General features: G+C 48.8%; 2 protein-coding genes and 1 long non-coding RNA gene across 5 annotated transcripts in view; 2 read left to right on the top strand and 1 right to left on the bottom strand.

The window, feature by feature from the left end:
• LOC310751979 overlaps positions 1-24690 on the top strand; it is a 252485-nt gene that overhangs the window by 58292 nt on the left and 169503 nt on the right. The window lies entirely within an intron of this gene.
• Positions 2401-3351, top strand: DPM3 (dolichyl-phosphate mannosyltransferase subunit 3, regulatory). Its single transcript, XM_083590875.1, has 2 exons — positions 2401-2476; positions 2974-3351. Exon 2 carries the CDS (start codon positions 2982-2984, stop codon positions 3261-3263), a length of 282 nt encoding a protein of 93 aa, XP_083447001.1. The 5' UTR covers positions 2401-2476; positions 2974-2981; the 3' UTR covers positions 3264-3351.
• Positions 8566-19229, bottom strand: SLC50A1 (solute carrier family 50 member 1). Of its 3 annotated transcripts, XR_014542677.1 has the most exons (7): positions 19004-19229; positions 18074-18151; positions 16171-16294; positions 14079-14240; positions 11098-11217; positions 9335-10260; positions 8566-9181 (listed from the first exon to the last, which is right to left on the bottom strand). XR_014542677.1 is itself a non-coding variant. In XM_083591581.1 (6 exons), exons 1-6 carry the CDS (start codon positions 18791-18793, stop codon positions 10159-10161), a joined length of 651 nt encoding a protein of 216 aa, XP_083447707.1. In that variant the 5' UTR covers positions 18794-18861; the 3' UTR covers positions 9349-10158. The 3 variants fall into 3 exon arrangements, 2 of the variants coding, with proteins under 2 accessions (XP_083447707.1, XP_083447706.1); XM_083591581.1 differs by lacking the exons at positions 8566-9181; positions 19004-19229 and adding an exon at positions 18729-18861 and having other exon boundaries at positions 9349-10260; XM_083591580.1 differs by lacking the exon at positions 8566-9181 and having other exon boundaries at positions 9350-10260; positions 19004-19222.

Here is a 24690-nt window from a genome sequence, read left to right as displayed (position 1 = left end):
TGTCCGGGGAATGTGGGAGCTGAAGTCCTGCAACATCTGGAGGGCCACGGCTTTCTCCCGCTCCTGTGGCAGACACTGCCAGGCTAGATGCCCCGACTGAGTCTCGGGCAACTTCCTCTGTTCCTCTGCCACCAATTAATCCACCTCCATGCCCCACTTGGGTGCCAAGTTTCGTGGGCCCCAGGCTGTGCTGAGACAGGAACTGGGTTGGGAGCTTAGAGGGGGCTCGGCTGCCTGCTCCTGGCTGCCTGCTTGCAGCCTGGCACAGATTAGAAGCCACTTCCCTCCGCCTTCCTTTGTGATGTCAGAGTGGGGAGCCGGGCACTGGGAACCAGCCGCTCAGAGGTTCCCACTGGTCTAAGCCACACGCGAAACAAGGCTCTTGACCAGGGTCCCCATTCTGACATCAGCAGTCAGGGAAGTTCAGAGTTCATGCCCAGCCGGGCACCGATCCAGGCAGGAGACGCAAGCGAACAGGAGCCCTGCCCTGGTTTGCTTTGTTTTAATTTCTTTGAATTCCCCAAACTCATGCTTTTTACATGCTCTTGTTTATTATATTTGTGTTCTGCTGGATTTGTTTGCGATGTTTTGGTTTCTCAACGAGACAGGCTTTAAAAAAATTTTTTTGCAGAAAGGATAAATATCACGAAAGAAACTATCGTTTGCTGCCCAAAATTAACATTGCTGAATATTTTTGACGGTACCATACTGTCAAAAGGACAGGACTTATATAAGATCTTTGCAGTGCAAATAGTAATTGCAGCTCAGTGGAAAACAGCCCAAAATCTTACACTGAACACTTGGTACTGGTCACTCTGGCACACAGCTATAATGGAGAAAAATACATATAATTTGATATTTTTGACAAGGGCTGGAACCTTCAGGCACATGAATGACTCGAAGTTTGTCATGCCCATTCTTTATAATGGGCCTCGTCTCAGCACAGCTGACATTGGATTATTTATTTTATGTTGTACGCCGCTTAAGAGATTTTTAAACAAAATATTCAGGGGTTAATAAAAGCTTTTGAAATTATAAAAGATTGAATGTAGAGGATCCTATCCAATTAGACCCCCCTCTGAAGTACACATTTAAAGCAGTACCATACCACTTTAAACAGACATGGCTTCCCCTAAGAACTCTGGCAAGTATAGTTTTTAGGGGACCCCCCCCCTCGCAGAGGGAGCTACAATTCCCAGAGTCCCATGGGAAAAGAGAGGGACTCTTAAACCCTGCTGAATTTGTCTAATTTTCTTTTAAAGCCTTCCAAGTGAGAAGTCAGTGGCCATCATCAATGCCTCTCGTGGGAACGAATCTCATAGTTTAGAGCCGGGGGTGTGGTGTAGTGTTTAGGGTCCCAGGTCTAAGATCTGGGAGAGGTCTGGGTTCAAATCCCTACTCGGCTGTACGAAGTTCACTGGGCATAACGTCGGGAAGCAGTCCCTGCCCTACCTCAAGGGGTTGTTGTGGGGATTAAATGAGGAGGTGGGAGAGCCATGCAGGCCACCTTCAGCTCCTTGGAGAAAAATGAAGGTGGAATATATATGCAGCAAGTAAATAAATGTAAAATGAACTACTGGCTTTTTGCAGAAATCTTTCCCTTTTTACTTGCCCTGAACCTTCCCACATTCTTCTTTGGATGACCCCGGGTACCAGGACTTTATTACAAGAGAGGGAAGCGGTGTAGCGGATTTCTCCATCGACTTTCTCCCCAGCCTGGAAAGCTCTGTTGGTTAGAGCTTTGTGCCGACAACACCAAGGCTGCAGGTTCACACAGCTGCATATTCCTGCATTGCAGCGGGTTGGGCTAGATGACCCTCAGGATCCCTTCCAACTCGTATGATTCTATTATTTGATATCCCAGTATGATGCCTCTTCCCCCTTCCCCGCCCCGAGTCGCCTTTTCTCTACCCTAAAAAGCCTCAAACGTTGTGAAATTTCCTCACAGGGGAGCTGCTCCAGTCCCTGGGTCATTTGGGGCGCCCCGTTTTCTCAACCTTTTCCAGCTCCGCAGCATCCCTCGCCCCAAGAAGGCATCCCCTCCCGTTCCAAGTGCGTCCCACGTGACCGCAACGCGTTAATACTCTGCACATGCTCAGGGGCGCCCTTTTTATCTACCTACCTACCTAAGGCTGGAGAAAAGGAAACTCCGGGGAGGGGAGGAGCGCTATTAAGCCCCGGGAGAGGTTTATGAAGTTTTGCTGGGGACGGAATTACGAACCAAAGAAGCAGGTTTCCAAATGGCAAAGGAGGGGGGGGGGGAGAGAGAGAGAGAGAGAGAGAGAGAGAGAGAGAGAGAATAAACTACAACTCCCCGAATGCACCGCGGCGCGCAGCCTAATGTCTATCTCCCGGAGGAGGCGGTGATTGGCTGGAAGGGGAGATGGCGTCACCCCGCGCGCGACGCGCACAGGAACCCAGCGCAAGAGCAGAATCCCGAATATAGCGTCGCTGCTGACCAGGAAGGAAATTCCAGGTGGGAATTCCAGCCTAGGAGAGGAAATTGACAGTTGGTGGGGGAGATGGGCAATTGTTGCAGAAATCTGGGAGGCTTGCATTGGAGAAATCATATCATTTACGCCTTTCCTTCTTTTAAATGCATAGGAAGCATGCTTGGGACTGCCAACTTTACTCTCTTGCAGGGCTCCTGTGCCTTTCCCACGAGAGTGGGGAGCCATTGCGGTGGTTAGAGCATTTGGCTCGGCTAAGTGTTCCTCCACTGTCCATTCAGCACGGATTAAGTCTGCGGCCAAATGGATGCCTTGTCTGTGGATTTGAGGCAGTGTGGCGTAGTGGGTAGAGTGGGAGGGACCAGGGCTTCCCAGCCAGGCAAAGCAGGGTGCAAAGCGGGATTGGCGAGGGGTGTGGCTTGCAGAAGGTCCCGCAGGGCCAGGCAGAGAAGTCTGGAGGGCCGCACAGCCCAGAGGTCCCCTACTCTCACTCCCGAGTGCTGACACATCTCCTCTTCTCTAGGCTCGGCCATGACGAAACTCCTGCAGTGGCTGTGGACTCTGTCTATCCTGGGCGCCGTCTGGGCGGCTCTCACTCTCAACCTTTTGGGGCTGGACCCCCTGCCCCCAGCCTGGCACCAAGTGCTGTGGCCCCTGCCCACCTACCTGCTGGTGGCCTTTGGCTGCTACTCCCTGGGCGTCGTCGGCTACCGCTTGGCCACCTTCAACGACTGCGAGGAGGCGGCGCAAGAGTTGCAGGAGCAGATCCGAGAGGCCCGGGAAGACCTCTCCCGCCGCGGACTGCGGTTCTGACCCTCCCTGCCGCAAGGACTTGAGCACAGCACCCCGGTGGAAAGAAGCACCCCGTCTGGAGCAATAAATAAAATTTCAGAGAACATGACTGAGCTCTTTGGTGGCCTGGTGGTGGATTTTTTAAAGAATCGAATCTGCTGGCAGTGGATTGCCTTGGTGGCGGTGCGAGGCAAGAGATTGTGAACCAGTGTCTACCATATTACACATTTTTTCCCCTGAATTGTAGAATATACACTGCCCTATTTTCAGCATTAGAAGAAGCTGATGGGTTGTCTACTCCCCGGCACTGGCACATTGGGGCTCCTGAGATGAAGAGAATCTCATTTGTGTTCTTCAACAGGGGCGGTGATGGGTCCCTCAGACTAGTTGGGGATAGCTGGGCTAGATCGGTTAGCTGAACTGAAGCGGGCGAGAGAAAAGCACTTTGCACATGCTCCGGATAACTCTCAGTGGTGGGTGTGGGTGTTTTTTGTTGTTGTTTTTAAGCACCTTGTGTTTCAGGACTGACATGTAAAGAGAGCCGATGGTGGTGTAGCAATTAGAGACTAGGACCAGGGAGACGGGTTCAAATGCCCACTTGGCCACAAAGCTCACTTGGTTACCTTGGACCAGTCGCTGCCGCTCGGCCTAGCCTACCTTCCAGAGTTGTTTAAGGGATTTGAGGAGGGGGGAAACCATGTATGCCACCTTGAGCTTCTTGGAGGAAAAGGTGGGATATAATAAATGAAATCAATCAATCAATCAAGATATCCCCAACCTGATCTCTGATAAGGATACACACAGTGGTTCCCCATGTGCCTTTAGGGTAGGGTGGTCATGGAAATTTTCCTTCTGCCTGGATCCCAAAATGGCCTAGTTTCCATGCAAACTTAAGGCTTTGTTGTTGGCACCGTAACTTCGGAAGACTGTTCCTGTTGAAATCAGGAAGGTGCTTGAAATCCTGATATTTTGTCACCTGCTGAAAACATTTCTGTTCTGCCAGGTATTTTTAGATAATTAATTTGATTCAGTGTGGGACGTTTGGCCTGCATTTTATGATTTCATAATTCCACGGTCTTTTTAACGCTTTTTTCATACGCTGCCACGATACAGTTTTGCACGAGTCGTCAGTTCAGAAAGTTTCCTAAAAATGAGGCAAATAGAACCTCCTGGTTCAGGGGCAGTATACCCTGATGAATAGAAAATATCAAGGAGGGTGAATGGGGAGGCAGCGCTGGTGCTTCTGTGCCTGCTTGTGGGCTTCTTTAGAAGTTTTGGGTTGGCTGCTGAAAAGGGATGATGGCTTTGGAGTAACAGGGAGGGAGGGTCTTGACCAGGGGTCAGCAACCTTTTTCAGCAGGGGGCTGGTCCACCATCCCTCAGACCTTGTGGGGGGCCGGACTATATTTTTTTTGGGGGGGGGGGAGAACGAATTCCTATGCCCCACAAATAACCCAGAGATGCATTTTAAATAAAAGGACACATCCTAGCAATGTAAAAACACGCTCATTCCTGGACCGTCCCCAGGCTGGACTGAGAAGGCGATTGGGCCGCATCTGGCCCCCCGGGCCTTAGGTTGCCTACCCCTGGTCTTGACTTAAGACCAAACGGAGAGTTTCCTGGAAGCATCTGACTGACCGCTGTGAAAACAGGTTGCTGGTTTGATCTAGCAAGGCTTCTTCCTATGGCTTTACAACTATTTCTCAAGGATCAGGTTGCATCCTAATTTCTACTCAAAAGTTGTTGGTATCTCTCTGCCTTGAGAGACAATGGGAGTCAAACCGCTGCATTAGCAGCACCAAAGCGACCTCCTTGAGGCGCAAGCCTGGGCCGTGTGTCTGGAGCAGGAGTCAGCAAACTTTTTCAGCAGGGGGCCGGTCCACTATCCCTCAGACCTTGCGGGGGGCCGGACTATAAGCCATCCCCCCTTAATCTCCCTTCCCTTCTCCATAGCACCAGATGAGCCCCGGTGGCTGCTTACCTGTGTCTTGTGAGCGGCAGGGGCTGGCAGTGCGGGACGATGAGTGGCGCACAAAAGGGCTCCGGAGAGGGGCTGCTTAAAATGCCGGCTGCTCGAGTGCTGCTGCCGCTGGCACCAACAAAGCCCAGTCCCCTTCCTTCTCTAGGCAGGGCAAGGAGAAGCCAGGAGGAGGGAGGGAGGAGGCGCCGCCGCCGAGGGAGGGAGAGGGAAAGAACGTGTGCACTGGTGATCCACACGGCGATTCCTGGGCTGGATCCAGAAAGCAATTGGGCCTGATCCGGCCCGCAGGCCTTAGTTTGCCGACCCATGGTCTGGAGGCTCTGGGCTGCCCACTCAACAAGACCCCCCCCCCTTGACCTTGAAGATGTGGTCCAAAGGTAAGCAAAGCAAGATGTTTGGCACCAGTTAGGGTGCAGGAGATGCCGGAAGGAAGCATACAAGGCGCCACCCAACTGTCTTAGGGACTCCACTCCAGATGTGTGCAGAGTTTACTCCTTAGCCATTTCTTCTCCCAAAGATACCCTGCAAGGCAGCAGAACAACTGTAATCCGGTTTTTAAAATATGGAATGATAGGAATCAAAGAAGGCTTGGAGCAGAAAGGGATCCTTTAAAATTGTGCTGCACCAAAGGTTTGAAAGCCAGGTTGAAGATGTTTCAGAGCCAATCCATTGGAATGCAGGGCCCCCTGAGTCAGCCATGCCCATCAACTTCAGTGGGTTTACTCTTGGGTATCCAATGGTCAATACAACCCACTATTTCTTAAACCACAGAGCCTAGGACTTGCTGATCAGAAGGTCGGCGGTTCGAATCCCCGTGACAGGGTGAGCTCCCGTTGCTCGGTCCCTGCTCCTGCCCACCTAGCAGTTCAAAAGCACGTCAAAGTGCAAGTAGATAAATAGGTACCGCTCCGGCGGGAAGGTAAACGGTGTTTCCGTGTGCTGCTCTGGTTCGCCAGAAGCGGCTTAGTCATGCTGGCCCCATGACCCGGAAGCTGTATGCCGCCTCCCTCGGACAATAAAGTGAGATGAGCACCACAACCCCAGAGTCGGCCACGACTGGACCTAATGGTCAGCGGTCCTTTATCCAATGTTCAATACAACCCACTATTTCTTTCCTGGACTCTATAGTCTGTAAAAGAATCCTGTGTGACTCAGAAGCTTGCAACCTCTGCCCAAAATGCTAGTTGACCCAATTTCTCTTTAAAGTTATCCTCTCTCCACAGTTGCATTTCTTGTTCCGCGGTGCCAAACGCAGCCCCTGAGGCCGCGATCACCCAGAACAGCCTGCCCTGTGCGTCAGGCAAGCTTCTGCCATAAACCAGGACCTCCCCGTCCTCCTGGCCCTGCCAGGTCTCTCCTTGTTCCAAAGCCAGGATTTTCTAGATTTTTAAAATTAGCACCTGCACAGCTGGCGTAGCAAAGTGAGTTGGATAATTAGCAGGAGCGAACTAATGACTGGCTTCCGGGGATATCGGTGGCTTCGAGGACTGGGAAGGTGTGGTGCATTTTTCCCTAGAGTACAGCACACTTGATATATTCTGAGGAAGCTGGTCACGATGCGTGGCCTTAAAATCTTGGCTCCTGAATCACGAAAACCTGTTGGCGAGGGAGGCGCACTCTGCACGTGAACAGAGGCATGGCGCTGCTGTGAACCACAGGACAGCTCTGGGATTAGAAATGGGTTCGGACTCCCAGAGAGAATTACGAACACTTCTGCAATCAGCCTGTTTTGGTGCGGGAGTCGGAGACGTTCAAAGGGGGAACACCCCACCCCACCCCCCAAGTTCCCTAAAGAAGAAGACGCCCTTGCATAGCACATCAAGGCAGCTTGTGCAGGAGAACTTCCTGCTGGGTGGTGGACGCAAGAGTCCTCATAATGGAACTGTTCTTGAAGGAAGAACTGTGAGGGGAGAGCCTCCATCAGGCAAGGCCTCCTTCCACCTGCCTTGCTCTACCCTCTAGTCTCTGCTTCTCAATGTGTATTGTACTGTTTTATGTACTGTGGCTTGTCGTTTTATTGATTATAGTTTAGATATTATTTATTGTAACTGTTGAGTGGATTTCTGTTTAACTTTTATATGTTGATATTACAGTGGTACCTTGGGTTACATATGCTTCAGGTTACAGACTCTGCTAACCCAGAAATAGTGCTTCAGGTTAAGAACTTTGCTTCAGGATGAGAACAGAAATCGTGCTCCGGCAGCACAGCAGCAGCAGCGGGAGGCCCCATTAGCTAAAGTGGTGCTTCAGGTTAAGAACAGTTTCAGGTTAAGAATGGACCTCCGGAACAAATTAAGTACTTAACCTGAGGTACCACTGTATTTTATACTATTCTAATGATTGTTGAATGTTACTTTTTTGATGTAGGTTGCCTATTTTAAAGTTATGTTTTATTGTCACATTTTTGTATTGCATTAGATTGTTATAAGATGTACATTTTTTGTTTCTTCAGCTTGTAAACCGCCTTGAGTATTGTTAGAAAGACGGTATACAAATTAAAAATGATGATGATGATGAAGAGAGAAGCAGGGTCATTCCACCAGCTTTGCCGAATGGACACCTCCTACCCCTGGGCTCTTTCTGTGCCAGCCAGTCATTATGTAAGAACTGCTATCTGAGAGTGGCGCCCGAGTTTGCTTTCTTTCCTCTTCCCTCCCTGATGCTCTTGCCTCTTTTGCTGTTTTTCAGGTTTTAAGCCTGTGGGGAAAGACTGCCTTGTTTTAATTGATGTAAGCCACTCTGGGAGTCTTTTTGGGCGAGAAGCAGGGGACAAAATGCACTGAATTGTCAATAAACCAACCAACCGAAGAGCCCTGTTGGACCAGGCCAAAGGCTCGATTAGTCCAGCTTCCTGTTTCTTATAGTAGTCAATTAGATGCATCCAGAGAAGGCAACTGCCCTCTCCGGGATAAAAGAAAGGACTGGGATCTTTATTTCTAGGGGGCGGTAGCTCCGTGGCAGAGCATCTGCTTTGCACGCAGGAGGTTCCAGGTTCGATCCCCGGCATCTCCTGGGAAAAGACCCCTTGCCTGAAACCCTGGAGAGCTGCTGCCAGTCAGTGTAGACAATACTGAGTTATGTGGACCAATGAGCTAGGCAGCTTCTCATGTTCCTATTGCAATCAACCCATGAGGACTGGAACCTTACTTTATCTCTAGGAAAGAGCCACAGTTCAGTGGCAGAGCACCCAGTTGGCAGAGAGAGAGACTGCCTTGCCTGAAACCCTGGAGAGCGGTTGCCAGTCAGTGTAGACAATACTGAGCTACATGGACAGCTGGCCTGACTCAGTATAATGGCAGCTTCCTCGATTCCTACACAGAAAGAAGGAGGATGCAAGGCGCGTTCTCCTCCCAGAAAACAACCTGGTTTATTAAAAGGCACTTTGTGTGGAAAGTCACAGCTTCTTAGGAAAGTCCTCTTCCGGAGCTCAGAGCCGAGCAATCGCTCCAGAGACTGGGGGAAGAAGACAGGGGCGGAGGGGGTGTTTGTGGGGCAGTGAGACAAAGGGGAAAGCAGGGGCAGAGAACTTGGTCAAAAGGCACTCCCGGAGGACGGAGGCGGAAACTGTGAAGTCCTCACTGCTCGGGCGGCAGAAACGGTTGTCCGCAGAACGGGGGGAGAAAGTCGCCTTCTGGAAGTAATGCATTAAAGCGAGGGGGCCCCCAACATTTTCTTTTTGGGGAGCGGGGGGGTGTCTCCACTTTTACACCTCCTAGGCCTAGGGTGAAGAACGTGGGTGGCTGGTTAGGATGCTCCTGGACCCCATCTCCCATCAGCTCCAGCCAATGGTGAGGTATGATGGGAGTTGTAGTTCAGCAATGTTCCAGAACTCCAGCTCCCGTCAGCCAGCATGGCCAATGGGCAAGGGATGATGGGAGTTGTAGTTCAACAATGTTCAGAGACTCCAGTTCACGTCAGCCCCTAACCAGCACAGCCAATGGGCAAGGGATGATGGAAGCTGCAGTTCAACAACGTTCCAGGACTCCATCTCCCATCAGCCAGCACGGCCAACAGGCAGGGATGATGGGAGTTGTAGTTCAACAATGTTCAGAGACTCCAGTTCACGTCAGCCCCTAACCAGCACAGCCAATGGGCAAGGGATGATGGAAGCTGCAGTTCAACAACGTTCCAGGACTCCATCTCCCATCAGCCAGCACGGCCAATAGGCAGGGATGATGGGAGTTGTAGTTCAACAATGTTCCAGAACTCCATCTCCCATCAACCAGCACGGCCAATGGGCGGGGATGATGGGAGTTGTAGTTCAACAACGTTCCAGGACTCCATCTCCCGTCAGCCAGCATGGCCAATGGGCAAGGGATGATGGGAGATGTAGTTCAACAATGTTCAGAGACTCCAGTTCACGTCAGCCCCTAACCAGCACAGCCAATGGGCAAGGGATGATGGAAGCTGCAGTTCAACAACGTTCCAGGACTCCATCTCCCATCAGCCAGCACGGCCAATAGGCAGGGATGATGGGAGTTGTAGTTCAACAATGTTCCAGAACTCCATCTCCCATCAACCAGCACGGCCGATGGGCGGGGATGATGGGAGTTGTAGTTCAACAACGTTCCATGACTCCAGCTCCCATCAGCCAGCACGGCCAATGGGCAGGGATGATGGGAGTTGTAGTCCAGCAGCACCCGGAGGGCCACTGTTGTACCCTGGAAAAGCAGCAGGGTTGGTTCCTTCATACTTTTCCTGCTCTGGGGCAGGACTGGGGGCCTCTGGCTCCCTGGTTTTCAGTCTGTACCATACAGCCCAAGATGGAGGAGGAATTGTTCCTGCCGCGGAGTCCACTTGCGCAGTCCGGAGGGTCGGGGGGGGGCTCCTAAGGGCGCAAGGAGAGCTGGGACGCAGCAGCCACACCCAGCTGAGACTCAGCGCTTTCCCCCCTTGCTTGGCCAAGAGCAGTCATCAAACCCATCCCCTGGGTTCTCAGGCCTGCAGCGACTTGTAGGTTTTGTTGAGGTCCGGTGGGAAGCGCCAAAAGAGCCAGAACCGGATGAGGCTGGTGGCTATGCCTGGCACGTTGGGGACCTGGAAGAGGCAGAAAGGAGGTCAGTGGCAGACCATCTGCTTTCATAGCTGTCAAGCGTCCCTTATTTGGCGGGACAGTCCCTTATCCCAGCGCCATGTCCCGCTGCTGTCCCTTATTGATGATGTCCCTTAAATAAGCTACTGAAGGTAATGGGGCCCTTTCTATGTCCAGCTGTCCTTTGTCAACAACAAATTATTGCTGTCTTTTTGTGTTGAATAAATGCTATATGGTAATTTATGGACCTAATAGGTATCTAAAGCCATTTGCACGCAACAAAATATGTATTTTATCAAAGTAATTGTTGATCCCTTATTTTGGCTGATGATCCCTTATTTTCGAGGCTGCTGGTCCCTTATTTTCAAATCTGTAAGTTGACAGCTATGTCTGCTTTGCTTGCAGAAAGTCCCCAATGGCACTTCTCCAGGCGGGGGGCTGGGAGAGAGACTCCCGCCTGGAACCCTGGAGAGACGCTGCCAGTCAGTGCAGACAACACTGCGCTCGGGGGACTCAAAAATCCGACTCTGCATAAGGCAGCATCTTAAAATCTCTTAACCCGGGAGGGAGATATGGGGAGGAATGAGGTGAAGGGCAAACAGGAGAAGGGGGGTGGTGGTGGAGAAAAACCGATTAAAAAAAAATCTAATTGCATCACCACCACCCGCTCTCGTGTTCCTCTCTGCCGAGGGTGGTTTACTGGCCTCTCCGTTTAATTAATTAAAATCAATGCCGCATGATTTATCAGAGGGCAAAGACGGGGGCACAACCGTTCATCGGACACTGCCGTGGCCACCTCCAAGTGCACAAAAATCGGGCACACACAAACGTGCGCTGCTCACCGCAATGTAAACATCCTGAAGCAGAATCCCATACAAGGTCCAGGAGGCCGAAGCCAGGAAGGTCGTGACTGTTAGCGGGAAGGAGAGGCACTGCGTGGAGCGGCTCCTCACGATCTTGGCCTGCGAAGACGCAAAGAATTGTCCGGTTCAGAGGTGTCAGAAGCGATAATAATAATAATAATAATAACTATTATTATTTATTAGTTATACCCCGCCCATCTGGCTAGGTTTCCCCAGCCACTCTGGGCGGCTTCCAATCAAATATTAAAAACAATACAGCGTCAGACATTAAAAACTTCCCTAAACAGCCTTCAGTTGTCTTTTAAAAGTAAAATACAGTGGTACCTCGGGTTAAGAACTTAATTTGTTCTGGAGGTCTGTTCTTAACCTGAAACTGTTCTTAACCTGAGGTACCACTTTAGCTAATGGGGCCTCCCGCTGCCGCTGCGCGATTTCTGTTCTCATCCTGAGGCAAAGTTCTTAACCCAAGGTACTATTTCTGGGTTAACGGAGTCTGTAACCTGAGGCGTCTGTAACCTGAAGCATCTGTAACCCGAGATACCACTGTAGTTGTTTATTGCCTTGACATCTGCTGGGAGGGCGTTCCACAGGGCAGGTGCCACTACCAAGAAGGCCCTCCACCTGGTTTCCTCTAACCTCACTTCTCGCAAAGAGGGAACTGCCAGAACGCCCTTGGTGCTGGACCTCAGTGTCCAGGCTGGATGTTGGCGGTGGAGACGCTCCTTCAGGTACACAGGACCGAGGCCGTTTAGGGCTTTAAAGGTCAGCACCAACACTTTGAATTGTGCTGAAACCATAAGGACCGAAGCCGAGCCTGGCTGCTGGACCTGACCCCCAAGCCCACCTGGGTCCCCCATCCCAGTCTTGCAGTGGCCAACCAGATGCCCCGATGGGAAACCTGCCAACAGGACCTGAAAGCCGCAGGTTCGATCCCTAGGTAGGGCTGGTGCGGAACCTGAAACCCTGGAAAGCTGCTGCCAGTCAGAATAATAATAATAATAATAATAATAATAATAATATTAACAACAACAACAATTTATTTATACCCTGCCCATCTGGCTGGGTTTCCCCAGCCACTCAGAGTAGACAATACTGAGCTATATGGACCAATAGATGTGATATAAGGCAGCTTCTTATGTATCAGGTCTGACTCTTCCCTTTGTGCAGCAGGTGATTTTCTTGTCGGTCACAGACACACACACGTGCATCCCCCATGCAGGCAGGCAATTGCTATTTAAGGACACATTTTTGCCAGGAAAAAGCTCTCAAGGAGAGGGTACAGCAAGGAGGAAGAGAAGGGGGAGGAGTTTGGATTTGATATCCCCCTTTATCACTACCCTAAGGAGTCTCAAAGTGGCTAACATTCTCCTTTCCCTTCCTCCCCCACAACAAACACTCTGTGAGGTGAGTGGGGCTGAGAGACTTCAGAGAAGTGTGACTGGCCCAAGGTCACCCAGCAACTGCATGTGGAGGAGCGGGGAATCGAACCCGGTTCACCAGATTACAAGTCCACCGCTCTGAACCACTACACCCAGAGCCAGGTTTTCCCAAACTTGGGTCTCTGGCTTGTTTTTTGTACTACAATTCCCATCATCCCTGACCACTAGCTCTGCTAAGCAAGGGGTGATGGGAGTTGTAGTCCAACAACAGCTGGAGCTCTAGTCTGGAAAAAGTCATGCAGGCCAGAAAAAGAAGACGAAAACCTCTCAAAGGCTGAATTTGGCCCGCAGGCCTTAGTTCCTCTCAGATCCCTGTACCAAACCACACTTCCCAGTTCCACGTGAACTGGGACCAGTGTGTTCATTCAACAACCCGAGTCCTGCAACTTATCCGGTTTCTCGGGGTCACGAATGCTCACTCTCTCTTTCTCTCTCTCTGAACAAGGACATTTCCTTTTCACCTTAAGAAAACAAGAATAATGAAGGACTTGCCACGCCGCCACCTGGCAGGCAGGCCTGGCTTCCGGAAGATTCCGGTCCTGCCGTTGTCTCATCACAGGAAATGGCACCAGCCTCGCTAGACACCTGAGCTGCGGTGCGCAAATGTTTTGGATGGCTAAGCAGGGTGGGGATGGGATCGGGGCCAAAGCAGAGAGTTACGCAACACAGGATGAAGCCACAGGGATGACTAGGCCTGATAGCGCTATGCTATCTGAGGGCAGGCACTTATTTAGTCGTAAATTCACCTATCTTAATCATTTCTTTTTTAAAAAACCAACAACACCCTTAATCCGTTTATATCCTAGCCCTTCCAAATAACAGTTTCCAGGATGCTATATTTAATTGGTCAGCTGAATGACCAGAGGGCGGGCACATCTCAGACTTGGGGGTCAAATGCAGCCCTCTAAACCTTCCTATCTGGCCTTTGGAACTCTCACCTGGCCACACCTGCTTTGCAGCCTCCTGGGGTGTTTTTTCCCCTGGCAAAAATGTGCCCTTGAACTCTGTTCGTGCCTCTTGGCTTGCATGGGTAGAAAAAACCCCAAACACTTGAAAATGTACGCTTGGGAAACATACAGCGTGCCAGCGGCAAACTTGAGTTTCCATTAACAATTTCAAATCAGCCCTTTTTTAAAAACTTGGGGATTTTAAATTATGGTTTTGAATTGCCTTGATTAAAACGGGTTCACCCTGAAAAGCATAGAGCAGGAGAACCAAAACGCCCATTGAGGCATCTGGTCAGCTATCATGTGAGAACTGGACTATTATGGGCCTTGGGCCTGGCCCAGCAACCAATCTCTTTCTTATATGGTCTTAGGTTCACACGGTGCCTGTGGAACTCACTCCCACAAGACTCCCACTTGGATGGCTTGAGAATGGGCCGGGAAGATTCCAGTAAGAAATGGGAATATCAGTAGCTACTGGCCACAATGGCTGCATCCTGTCTCCTTTGTTGAGAGGGCAATATTACTCCTATATGCTAGTTTATGAGGATGGCAATCTCTTTTTTTTGTAGCATACCAGGTCAGCCAGTGGTGAGAGGTACATGGTGACGGTGAAGAGGCTGCAGAAGAGACCCAGGCGCGTCAGGCGCACAGAAACATCCGGAACCAACAGGTTGAAGTAGCCATAACCGAGAAGGAGCACTGCCAATAAGCCCATGGTCTTCAACAGCACAGACCACTAGACGAGGGAAGAGAAAAGGAGGTGGTTGTTTGGAATCAACAACACTCACTATTTAAACTTCTACTCCATTTATTATTATTTAAATAATTCCTTATTTAAACTAAGGATGGGACACAGATAACCCTTCAGACACTGCTGGCCTACAACTCCCATCATGCCAAACCACGGATCCTACTGGTTGGGGCTGATGGGAACTGGAGTCTAACCATTAGGCTGCCCATCCCAGACTTCTACATAAGATCGGGATCCTGTTTTCTTGCTCCCATCTGCACCATGTACTTAAAATATGGATACCAGACGTCCCCATTTCCCGGGGACAGTCCCCGGATTTACAAATCTGTCCCCAGACAAAATCCGTCCCCAGATTTCATTTAATGTCCCCGGATTTATATTTAAATGTTGTAGATTTATTAGTAGGGAATGAATGTTGCGCGATTGGTTCAACAGCACAAGACACATAGTATGGGGACTTCCGGCAAGGCAAAATGGCGGGCGCCACGGCAAACGAGCAGCTCCTGAAACCAGCCAGAGCCACCTGCGCTACCAGGCTGGCTCGGGACTGCTGAGACTGCCACCACCGCGGGAGAACCAGGGACACCCGGCGCGTCAACTGGGGACCGCTGACCCCCCCCCATGACCCAAATCGAGCCAGGGGTGAGAGCGCCCAGCTACCCAGCCAGCTGCCCAGTGGCACTCTGGGGCCAGGAAAACCCTGGAGCCGACGCAAGGAGAAGGAGGAGAGGAGAAGGAGAAGAGAGAGAAAGAGGAAGGAGAAAAAAGAGGGGATCCGAGCCTACTCCATGGTGGCTAGTGCTCCAAGAGAGCAGGCTGGGGCACAGAGGAAGGCCACAGAAGAGAAAATGTTACTTCTTTTTTTTTAAAAAAAACTACTTTTTTAATATATATTTTTCTCTTTTTTAAAAAAAAAAGTGTCCCCGGATTCTTTGAAAAAAACCTGGTAACCTAAACTTAAAAGCAGTAGCATAACCACCTTAAGCACTCATGGCTCTCCCCAGGGGAGTTATGCTTGGAACCATCACCAGCTATTTTTAAGGGTGGGGTCAAAATGTTTCTTTTCAGCCAGGCTTTAAATTAGCAAATTTTATACAGTATATCGTGGCGTATTTTAGTATTGCCTTAGACCACCTTTGATGTCTATGCACGTTGTTAGCTTTTATTATCTTTTCATAGAATCACAGAATTGTAGAGTTGGAAGAGACCATTTAGTCCAACACCGCGAAATGCAAGAATATTTTTGCCCAGCTCAAGGCTCAAACCCATGACCTTGAGTCTTCATGCACTACCAGCCAAGCTATATTTTAGCTTGGTTTCAATTTTTCGTATTCTACTGGAAGCTGCTATGAGTTTATTGTTTCACCAGAAAAGTGACTTAAGAAGTGCAATGAATAATAATCATATACATTATGCACATTAAATATATACATTAAAAAAATCATGCAAGGCACTTGGTTGTTAAAACGCTGATTTTGTGTGTGTAATACAGAAGTCTCCCTCCATCCTTCCGCCGTGCCCTGCAAGTGACCCAGGGATAGTAAGTCAGGCGTGGCTGGAGCACTATGGAAAATTTATGGCCCATCAAAACGTGGTCTGTTGTTGATTCAAGATACCAGCCCTCTTGAGTCAACAGCCTCTGAATGTAGGCTTGAGGGTGCCAGGAAAGAGCCAATTGGAGCGCTCGTTACAAAACGGCACATGGTACAGGCTTCCTGGGACTGTACCACTTGAGCAGGTGCAGGGGTCACGAGCCAGGAAAGTCCTCCCCGTATGTAAAAAGCTAGCATCTCAGGGAGAAGGGTTCAGGCCTTCCAGAAAGCAGGATGCTGGACCAGATGGGCCTTTGGCCTGATCCTGCAGGGCTCTTCCAGTGTTGTTAACATGTCTGATTTTGGCCACAATCCCCACCCACCTTCTCGGAGCTGAAGTAGAAGTAGACCAGGATGTAGAGAGTCTGCAACGTCACACCCACAGCGTTGACGAGAATGAGAGTCCAGTCTCCCTTCAGGAAGCCGTAACTCAGCCAGCTCAAATTACTGATGGGGAAAGAGAAGGTAAAAGTTGTTGCTTTTAACGAGGACAGCCATTCCGGTAACTCCAGATCACAGTGTAGCCGGCACAGGACATACCTCAGAAGGGGTCTGGGTGCCAAAAGAACTGCATCTCTGCTAATAGCCATATCACAATCATGTACATCCAGAACTCAAGTTAGCCTGCAGCAGAATCATGGCCTAAGCTACCAGGTGCAAGATCTCTGCGTCCCAAGAACCTCAGGCTACATTTGTAAGATGTCAAGTCTCTAGTCCTTATGGGCAAAGCCGCCCAAACAATCATGCGTACTTGGGTAAGAGGGAGGTGGGGTTTCTGTCTGCTGCTCTTTGAATTACAGCACAACCCTAACCATGTCTACTCAAGATGCAAGACCTATTGAATTCAATATTATTCCCAATAGTTGGGGTTAACAATACAGCCGGTGATCATTTTGAGTGCTTGCTGTTTTTAGATGCCCTAAAATGTAATGCATGTTTCAGTATTGTTACGTTGCCTCAAGACATTTTTGTAGTAGATATGCAACAAATGAATTTAATAATGCTGATGATAATAAAGATAATGTAAGAGGGGAAGAAAAATGTTCATTTCCTATCTTCTGGCAGACTGCTATTATTATTATTATTATTACTATTATTATTATCACCATCATCATCATTCAGTGTCTTGCATGAGTAGCAAATCAGAATAAAGTATTTAAGAAAAAAAATTAATGTTACATGGGAAAAAAATAAGAGAGACATTGCACATACTTTTGTAAATCAAGAAAACCTTTAATAATAAAAGAAACAGAAAGTATGAATCAATCAAAATAAGAAATCATGCAGCCATAGAAAAATATGCTTTATTCAGGCTGCGGAATCTGGTGCAGAGCAATTGCTGGTTTTAGCAGAGCTCACACTACAACCTTGTTTACATCGCCCAGGTTGCAGCTCCAACCCCAAAGGGTAAACCTCTGCACTTGTGCAGACTTGCCCAACGACCACCCAAAGACACGCAGCAGCAGGAGCCCGCTCTGCGCAATCCCAACCAATCAGGGATCACCTATTAAATGCACCTACAGAGGTGTAAAGTAGGGATGGGGAACCTGCAGCCCTCTAGATCATGGGTAGGCAAATTAAGGCCCAGGGGCCGGATCCGGCCCAATCGCCTTCTAAATCCGGCCTGCGGACGGTCCGGGAATCAGCATGTTTTTACATGAGTAGAATATGTCCTTTTATTTAAAATGCACCTCTGGGTTATTTGTGGGGCCTGCCTGGTGTTTTTACATGCGTAGAATGTGTGCTTTTATTTAAAATGCATCTCTGGGTTATTTGTGGGGCATAGGATTTTTTATTTTATTTTTCAAAATCTAATCCGGCCCCCTACAAGGTCTGGGGGACCGTGGACTGGCCCCCTGCTGAAAAAGCTTGCTGACCCCTGCTTTAGATCGTGTTGGACTCCAATTCCCATCAGCCCCTGCAGCCAGCATGGCCAAAGGTCAGGGGTGATGGGAGTCCAGCAGCATTTGGAGGACCACCACACTCCCCACCCTTGTCCTAGACACAGGTGGTCCCAACCAATCAGGGATCACCTATTAAATGCACCTACAGAGGTGTAAAGCAGGGATGGGGAACTTGCGGCCCTCTAGATCGTGTTGGACTCCAATTCCCATCAGCCCCTGCAGCCAGCAGGGATGGTTAGAGGTGGAATCCATCAACGGTTGGAGGGCCACAGTTTCCACAACCACGTTAAGCAGAGCTCCCCCAAAGAGTCCCAGGCCATACTTGACATCGGTGGTGAGGAACGGCAGGAACTGGATGTTCTCCACACTCTGGGTTGCAAACATCTGCTTCAGGTCAGACCTGGAGAAGAGGCGAGAGAGGATACCTTGTCATCACGGAGGCTGACATAGTTCCCCATTCGATTACAACCAGGCGCCTGTGTGCCCATAGATCCATCACCCATCCCACTGCTCTGCCCCACATCTCTTCACCCCAACGTCGGATCCATCCACGCTCGTTTCCCCCACTCACATACCCAGCTCTGCGCCAGCTGACCCCGTTTTTGTATTCATATTTAAAGCACGCCTGCTTGCACCAAAGGATTCTGGGAAACGTCCTTTCCTCTCACGGCGCTACAATTCCCAGCACCCTGAGCAAACTACAGTTCCCAGGATTGTTGATATGTGTGCTCTAACTGTGTACGTAGTCTGTGTTCCCCACACCATCCTTGGTTCTGTCTGCCCCACATCAAAACACACCCCATGCCTTAACCCACATAAACTATGTGGCACTGAACCAAAAGGTCGTTGGGAGCGAGAGAAAACACCTAGAATAATAAAGATCTGAACCTGAGCCTCTTGCCCATATATCCTGCTCCATAGCAACCCACTTCCTGGTAGGTCCGCCCCATAAAACTGTTACTGTCAACACCTCTCACCCAGAGACACGTCGCTGGAGCTCTGCCCCACCGCGATACGTGTTACACTCCAAGCCACGTCGCATTCACACGTGCACAGGGCGGTATTTCGCTGGGGGAGCCCCACGTGTCTATCTCGGGGGCTGAGCCTGGCACCTGCTGGGGAAGAAGGGCAGGAGATCCACCTCCCCACCTGCTACAGCCCCACATCCCTGACCCAACCAGAACCCCCCCCGGCCTTGACGTGTTTTGCCCCCTCCCCACAACCAATGCCCCCCACCACAAAATGCGCTCACAGGCCAGTCCCGAACATGCCCAGGGAGAAGAGCAGGCAGGCCCCCGAGAGCAGCTGCAGCCCCACCGGACCCATCGCCGAGGCTCCGTCCGAGATCGATCCCCGGGGAAAGCCCTGCGGGGAAGCGCTGGCTGCCTGCCTGCCTGCCTCCCGGGCAAACCCCCCGCGATGGGGCGCCCGGCCGCCCTCCTTCCCGCCTCGGCCGGATCCTCCTCGCCCGGACCCGCCTCCCGCTCCGCCCCGCCGCCAAAGCGGCCCCGGCTCCGCCTCGGACGGGGCGGACCCGGCGAAAGGGCGCGGCGTTCAAGGCTTCCCTAAAGAGCGAGGAAGGATAGGGCTCAAGCAAAGGAGCTCGTGAATGGTTTGGGAAGGGATCTCAGCCCCTGCACCTATTTTCTTTATTTCTCCCCCCCTCTATTGGGTTTTGAAAGGGAGAGAGAAAGAGATTGGTTCTGGGGCTCACAAACGGAGGGAAATGGGCCCAGGGCTCAGCCCCTGCACCTATTTTATTTTTATTTCCTTACTGGATATTTAAAAGGAAGAGGAAAGGTTCCAGGACTCACACATGGAGGGAAATGGGCTCCAGGGTTCAGTCCCGGCACCTATTTTATTTTTATTTCGTTATTGGATTTTAAAAGGAAGAGGAGAGGTTAGGGGCCCAAACAAGAGGGGAGGGGGATATGTTCAACAACAGCACCTATTTCCTTTTTTTGTTGTTGTTGGGTTCAAATAGCAAGGGGAGAGGTTCTGGCGCTGAGACATGGGGCTAATTTTAGCTTCTGGGGCTAAGAAAATACAGTGCCTATTTTCTTTTTTCTTACTGGGTGGGGAACAAAAGCGGGAGAGATGCCAGGGCTCAAACATGTGGTAATAGGCTCTGGGGCTCAGCCCCCGAACCTATTTTCTTGTTCCTGTTGCATTATAAAGCAGCAGGGAAGAGGCGAGGGAACTGGAGAGAATACCAAGGAGTTCCGGGGATGGAGTGCAAAAGTGTGTAGAAAGTCCACCCACTTTTGCCACTGGCCCCGCCCACCACAGCATGTGGCCCCTGGAAGGCTGCCGAGAAAGGAATGTGGCCCTCAGGATGGAAAAGCTCCACCACCCCTTGCTTAAGGGGCAGGGGAAAGAGGCGCTGGGGCTCAGACAAGGACTTAATGGCTTCCAAGGCCCAGGCCCAGCACCTATTTTTTTTCTATAGGGTTAAAAGAAAGGGAGGGGAGTCAGGATGGGTGCTGGGGTTCAAACAAGGGCATAATGGGCTCCAGGATTCAACATCTGCCTTTGTTTTGTTTTTTGAAAAGGAGGAAAGATGTACTGGGGCTGTGATGCAGTAGTAATGGGTGATGGAGCTTAGCCCCTGAACCTATTTTCTTTTCCGTGTAAAATGGGTGGGGAGGGGTGCTGGGGCTTAAACAATGGGTTCCAGGGTTCAGCCCCAGCATCTGTTTCCTTGTTGTTGTTGTTTAGTCGTGTCCGACTCTTTGTGACCCCCTGGACCAGAGCACACCAGGCACTCCTGTCTTCCACTGCCTCCCGCAGCTTGGTCAAACTCATGTTCGCAGCTTGGAGAACACTGTCCAACCATCTCGTCCTCTGTCTTCCCCTTCTCCTTGTGCCCTCCATCTTTCCCAACATCAGGGTCTTTTCCAGGGAGCCTTCTCTTCTCATGAGGTGGCCAAAGTATTGGAGCCTCCGCTTCACGATCTGTCCTTCCAGTGAGCACTCAGGGCTGATTTCCTTCAGAATGGAGAGGTTTGATCTTCTTGCAGTCCATGGGACTCTCAAGAGTCTCCTCCGGCACCATAATTCAGACGCATCCATTCTTCGGCGATCAGCCTTCTTTATGGTCCAGCTCTCACTTCCATACATCACTACTGGGAAAACCATAGCTTGAACTATACGGACCTTTATTGGCAAGGTAATGTCTCTGCTTTTTAAGATGCTGCCTAGGTTTGTCATTGCTTTTCTCCCAAGAAGCAGGCGTCTTTTAATTTCGTGACTGCTGTCACCATCTGCAGTGATCATGGAGCCCAAGAAAGGCACAAGAGGTTCTGGGGCTGAAACAAGGACTGGGTGAGAAAGGGGGTGGGGTGGGGGGAGGATGGAAAAGGGACACAATTCCTGAGGCTTAAAGGTAGAACTTAGCTGGTTGCAAGGCCTACCTTCAAAATCTTTTTCATTTTCCTGCCCATGGGGTTTTAAAAAGGGTGGGGGTGGGGGGAGAAATAGGTGCTGGGGCTTCTGGAGGAATTAATTGGTCCTGGGACTTTGTCATCAAGGCTCCATCCTGCTGTTCATTTTCTCCTGCCCCCCCTTAAACAAACACGCAGTATTAAGAGTTTTAGCAAGCGAGACAATTGGCTTGAACAAAGCGTTAAGCAGCCTAAGACAACAGATCGATACGGAACACAACCGAACACAATAACAATGGAGAAAAAGAAGAAGGAAAGTTAATTGTTCGTCTTTCTGAGTCATTATTCTTTGGCAGATGCACCCAAACAGTTAGATTGCGTGGGATGAGGGGTGTGTGTGTGAGAGAGAGATGTAAATAGAACATTTCCAGAGGGACCCTACACGAGTCGCTATAATTATAACAATAAAAAAGCAGTATTTATGTTGTGTTAGTGGGTTGTTCAACATGTTCCAAGTTGCACCCAGCTAATGCCCAGTCTGTACTATGTATTTAAAGCACGACTGTATCCCTTTAAGCAGCCGTGCCTTCTCCCAAAGTCTCCTGGGAACTGTAGCTTGCTAGCTCAGTTGGCAGAACATGAGATTAATAATCTCAGGGTTGTGGGTTTGAACCCCACCTTGGGCAAAAGATTCCTGCATTGCCGGGGGTTGGACTAAAGGACTTCTGAAGGTCCCTTCCAACTCTACATAAAATTAAAATATAAAAGCTGCAAAACACATAGTAAAAATAAGGACACCAGCCAGCCAATAACCCACCCCCTTCCCACAACTCATTTAAAAGGGCATTGGCTGTCATTCAGTACAAGGTCTGGTTGAAAAGAAATGTTTTCACCTGGCGCCTAAAGGTGTATAATGAAGGCGGCAGGCGAACTAATGGTCATTCTGTGAGTGTTCACATTTGGAATTATAAAGCTTTACAATTACACCAACCCATTTTGCTCGTTGATATTTATAATTTTTATTTATGATTTTCAGTTTTTTATATATATATACATTACAATAGTTTTACAATCATTCTAACATTTCAGAACTTGACTTTCTTCCTCTTCCTGCGGTTCCTTAAATTTATTTTTTTATATTTCTTGCATATTCCAAATTAACTTATTCATGTATTTATCTACTTTAAATATATACTAAATATGTATTACAGTAATCCTGCCAATGTTCTTATCTGTTTGCAGTTTGTTTGTAAATATTTCAATAAACCATTTCCATTTTTTAATAAAAAGTTTGTTACCTTGAATTCTTATTTTTTCCGGTAAGTTTTGCCATTTCTGCATATTCCATACGTTTTTGTATTCATTCTTCTTTCCTTGGGACGTCTTCTTTCCATTTTTGGACAAATAACATTCTTGTAGTCACATACATGAATAATTTTGTATACAGTATGGGTAGTTCTGCCTCAATAGTTCCCAAAAGGAGAGCTTCTGGTTTTTGGGGTTTGTTTTTACAAATGCTATTTTAAACATCTTTTCCAATTCATTATATATCATTTCCCAGTAAGCTTTAACCTTGCCACAAGACCACCACATAGGATAAAAAGTACCTTCTTTTTGCATTTCCAACATTATTCGATTTTGATTTATACATTTTTGCCAGTTTACTTGGTGTTAGATACCATCAATATAACATTTTCATATAGTTTTCCCTTATAAACCATAAGACGCTGTGAATTTTATATCTCTCTGACACAATTGTTCCCATGCTTCCGTATCTATATTATAACCAATATCTATTACCCACTGTATCATTGAGGATTTTACTTGCTTATCCTCCGTCTCCCATTCCAATAACATACATTTTAGAAGCACATTAACATTACATTCCAACAGATCTGTCTCCAATTGTGATGTTTGTTATTGTCATTTACTGTATATACTTTCGTGGGCTCTATGATCACTGCAGATGGTGACAGCAGTCACGAAATTAAAAGACGCCTGCTCCTTGGGAGAAAGGCGATGGCAAACCTAGACAGCATCTTAAAAAGCAGAGACATCACCTTGCCAACAAAGGTCCGTATAGTTAAAGCCATGGTTTTCCCAGTAGTGATGTATGGAAGTGAGAGCTGGACCATAAAGAAGGCTGATCGCCGAAGAATTGATGCTTTTGAATTATGGAGCTGGAGGAGACTCTTGAGAGTCCCATGGACTGCAAGAAGATCAAACCTATCCATTCTTAAGGAAATCAGCCCTGAGTGCTCACTAGAAGGACAGATCGTGAAGCTGAGGCTCCAATACATTGGCCCCCTCATGAGAAGAGAAGACTCTCTGGAAAAGACCCTGATGTTGGGAAAGATGGAGGGCACAAAGAGAAGGGGACGACAGGATGAGATGGTTGGACAGTGTTCTCGAAGCTACCAGCATGAGTTTGACCAAACTGCGGGAGGCAGTGGAAGACAGGAGTGCCTGGCGTGCTCTGGTCCATGGGGTCACGAAGAGTCGGACACGACTGAACAACTAAACAACAACAACAGCAACTGTATATACATAGGAACCTAGAAGGCTTCCTTATACAGAATCAGATTATTGGTCCATCTACCTCAATAATGCCTGCACTGACTGGCAGTGGTTCTCTAGGATTTCAAACAGGATACTTTCTCAGCCCTAACTGGATATTGAATGAATGAATGAATTTATTAATACGGTCTCAGACCAGCGTCAACACACACAATATCACAGATCATAAAAAATATATATCAGAAATACAAAAGACATACATCACTACTTAACTGGATATTGAACCCGGGATCTTGAATCAGGAACCCCTGAGCTATGGCCCTTTGATTCAATGCAGCATATTCAGTGTACACAGTAATGCCCAGGCCGCAGGTCCCTGCCCGCAAGGAGCCTACAGTCTTTAACTGTCCAGATTATTTTGGGCATAAAGTGGTGCTCCCTGGACTAGAATTATCTTTAGGCCCGTCGATATTTCTATTACACTGTATGAAAGATGTACCAAATAATCATCAAGATCCCATTTTGAAGACAGCTGCTAGGATCGGCTACGCTAAGCAATGGAGATTGCGAATCGACTGCACTCGATATTGGAGCTGGAAAATAAATTATGAGCACAGAACAGCTGCGTCGAAAAAGTATAGAGAAAGGAAAGACAAAAGAGCCAGTCAGGTGTCTGCTATTTACCAGCAGCAAAATAAAACCCATCTGTCCACAAAAATGACTTGAAGTCGCAAGTTTCCTTTATCATATGCATTTATTATGTAACCAGGATTCCTTGCGCTATAGTCATTCTGCAAACATGGTAATATTTTAATACTGTAGTTTCAAAAATAAAACTTACTATGCATAGATATTATATGCCTTAGCTGATCATTGTAAGATTCCAAGGCAATCAGCAATATTAAAATGGACTTTTATTATATGATTACCCCGACTGCTGGAGCAGGTATTAGGCCAGGCAAAGGCAAACTCTGCCCTCCAGATGTTTTGGGACTACAACTCCCATCATCCCTGACCACTGGTCCTGTTAGCTAGGGAT

The sequence above is a fragment of the Podarcis filfolensis genome (assembly GCF_964270895.1).
Source record: "Podarcis filfolensis genome assembly, chromosome: 16".
Classification (NCBI taxonomy): Eukaryota; Metazoa; Chordata; class Lepidosauria; order Squamata; family Lacertidae; genus Podarcis; species Podarcis filfolensis.
Note: the sequence above shows the minus strand (reverse complement) of the source record. Positions and strands in the feature narration are given on the sequence as shown.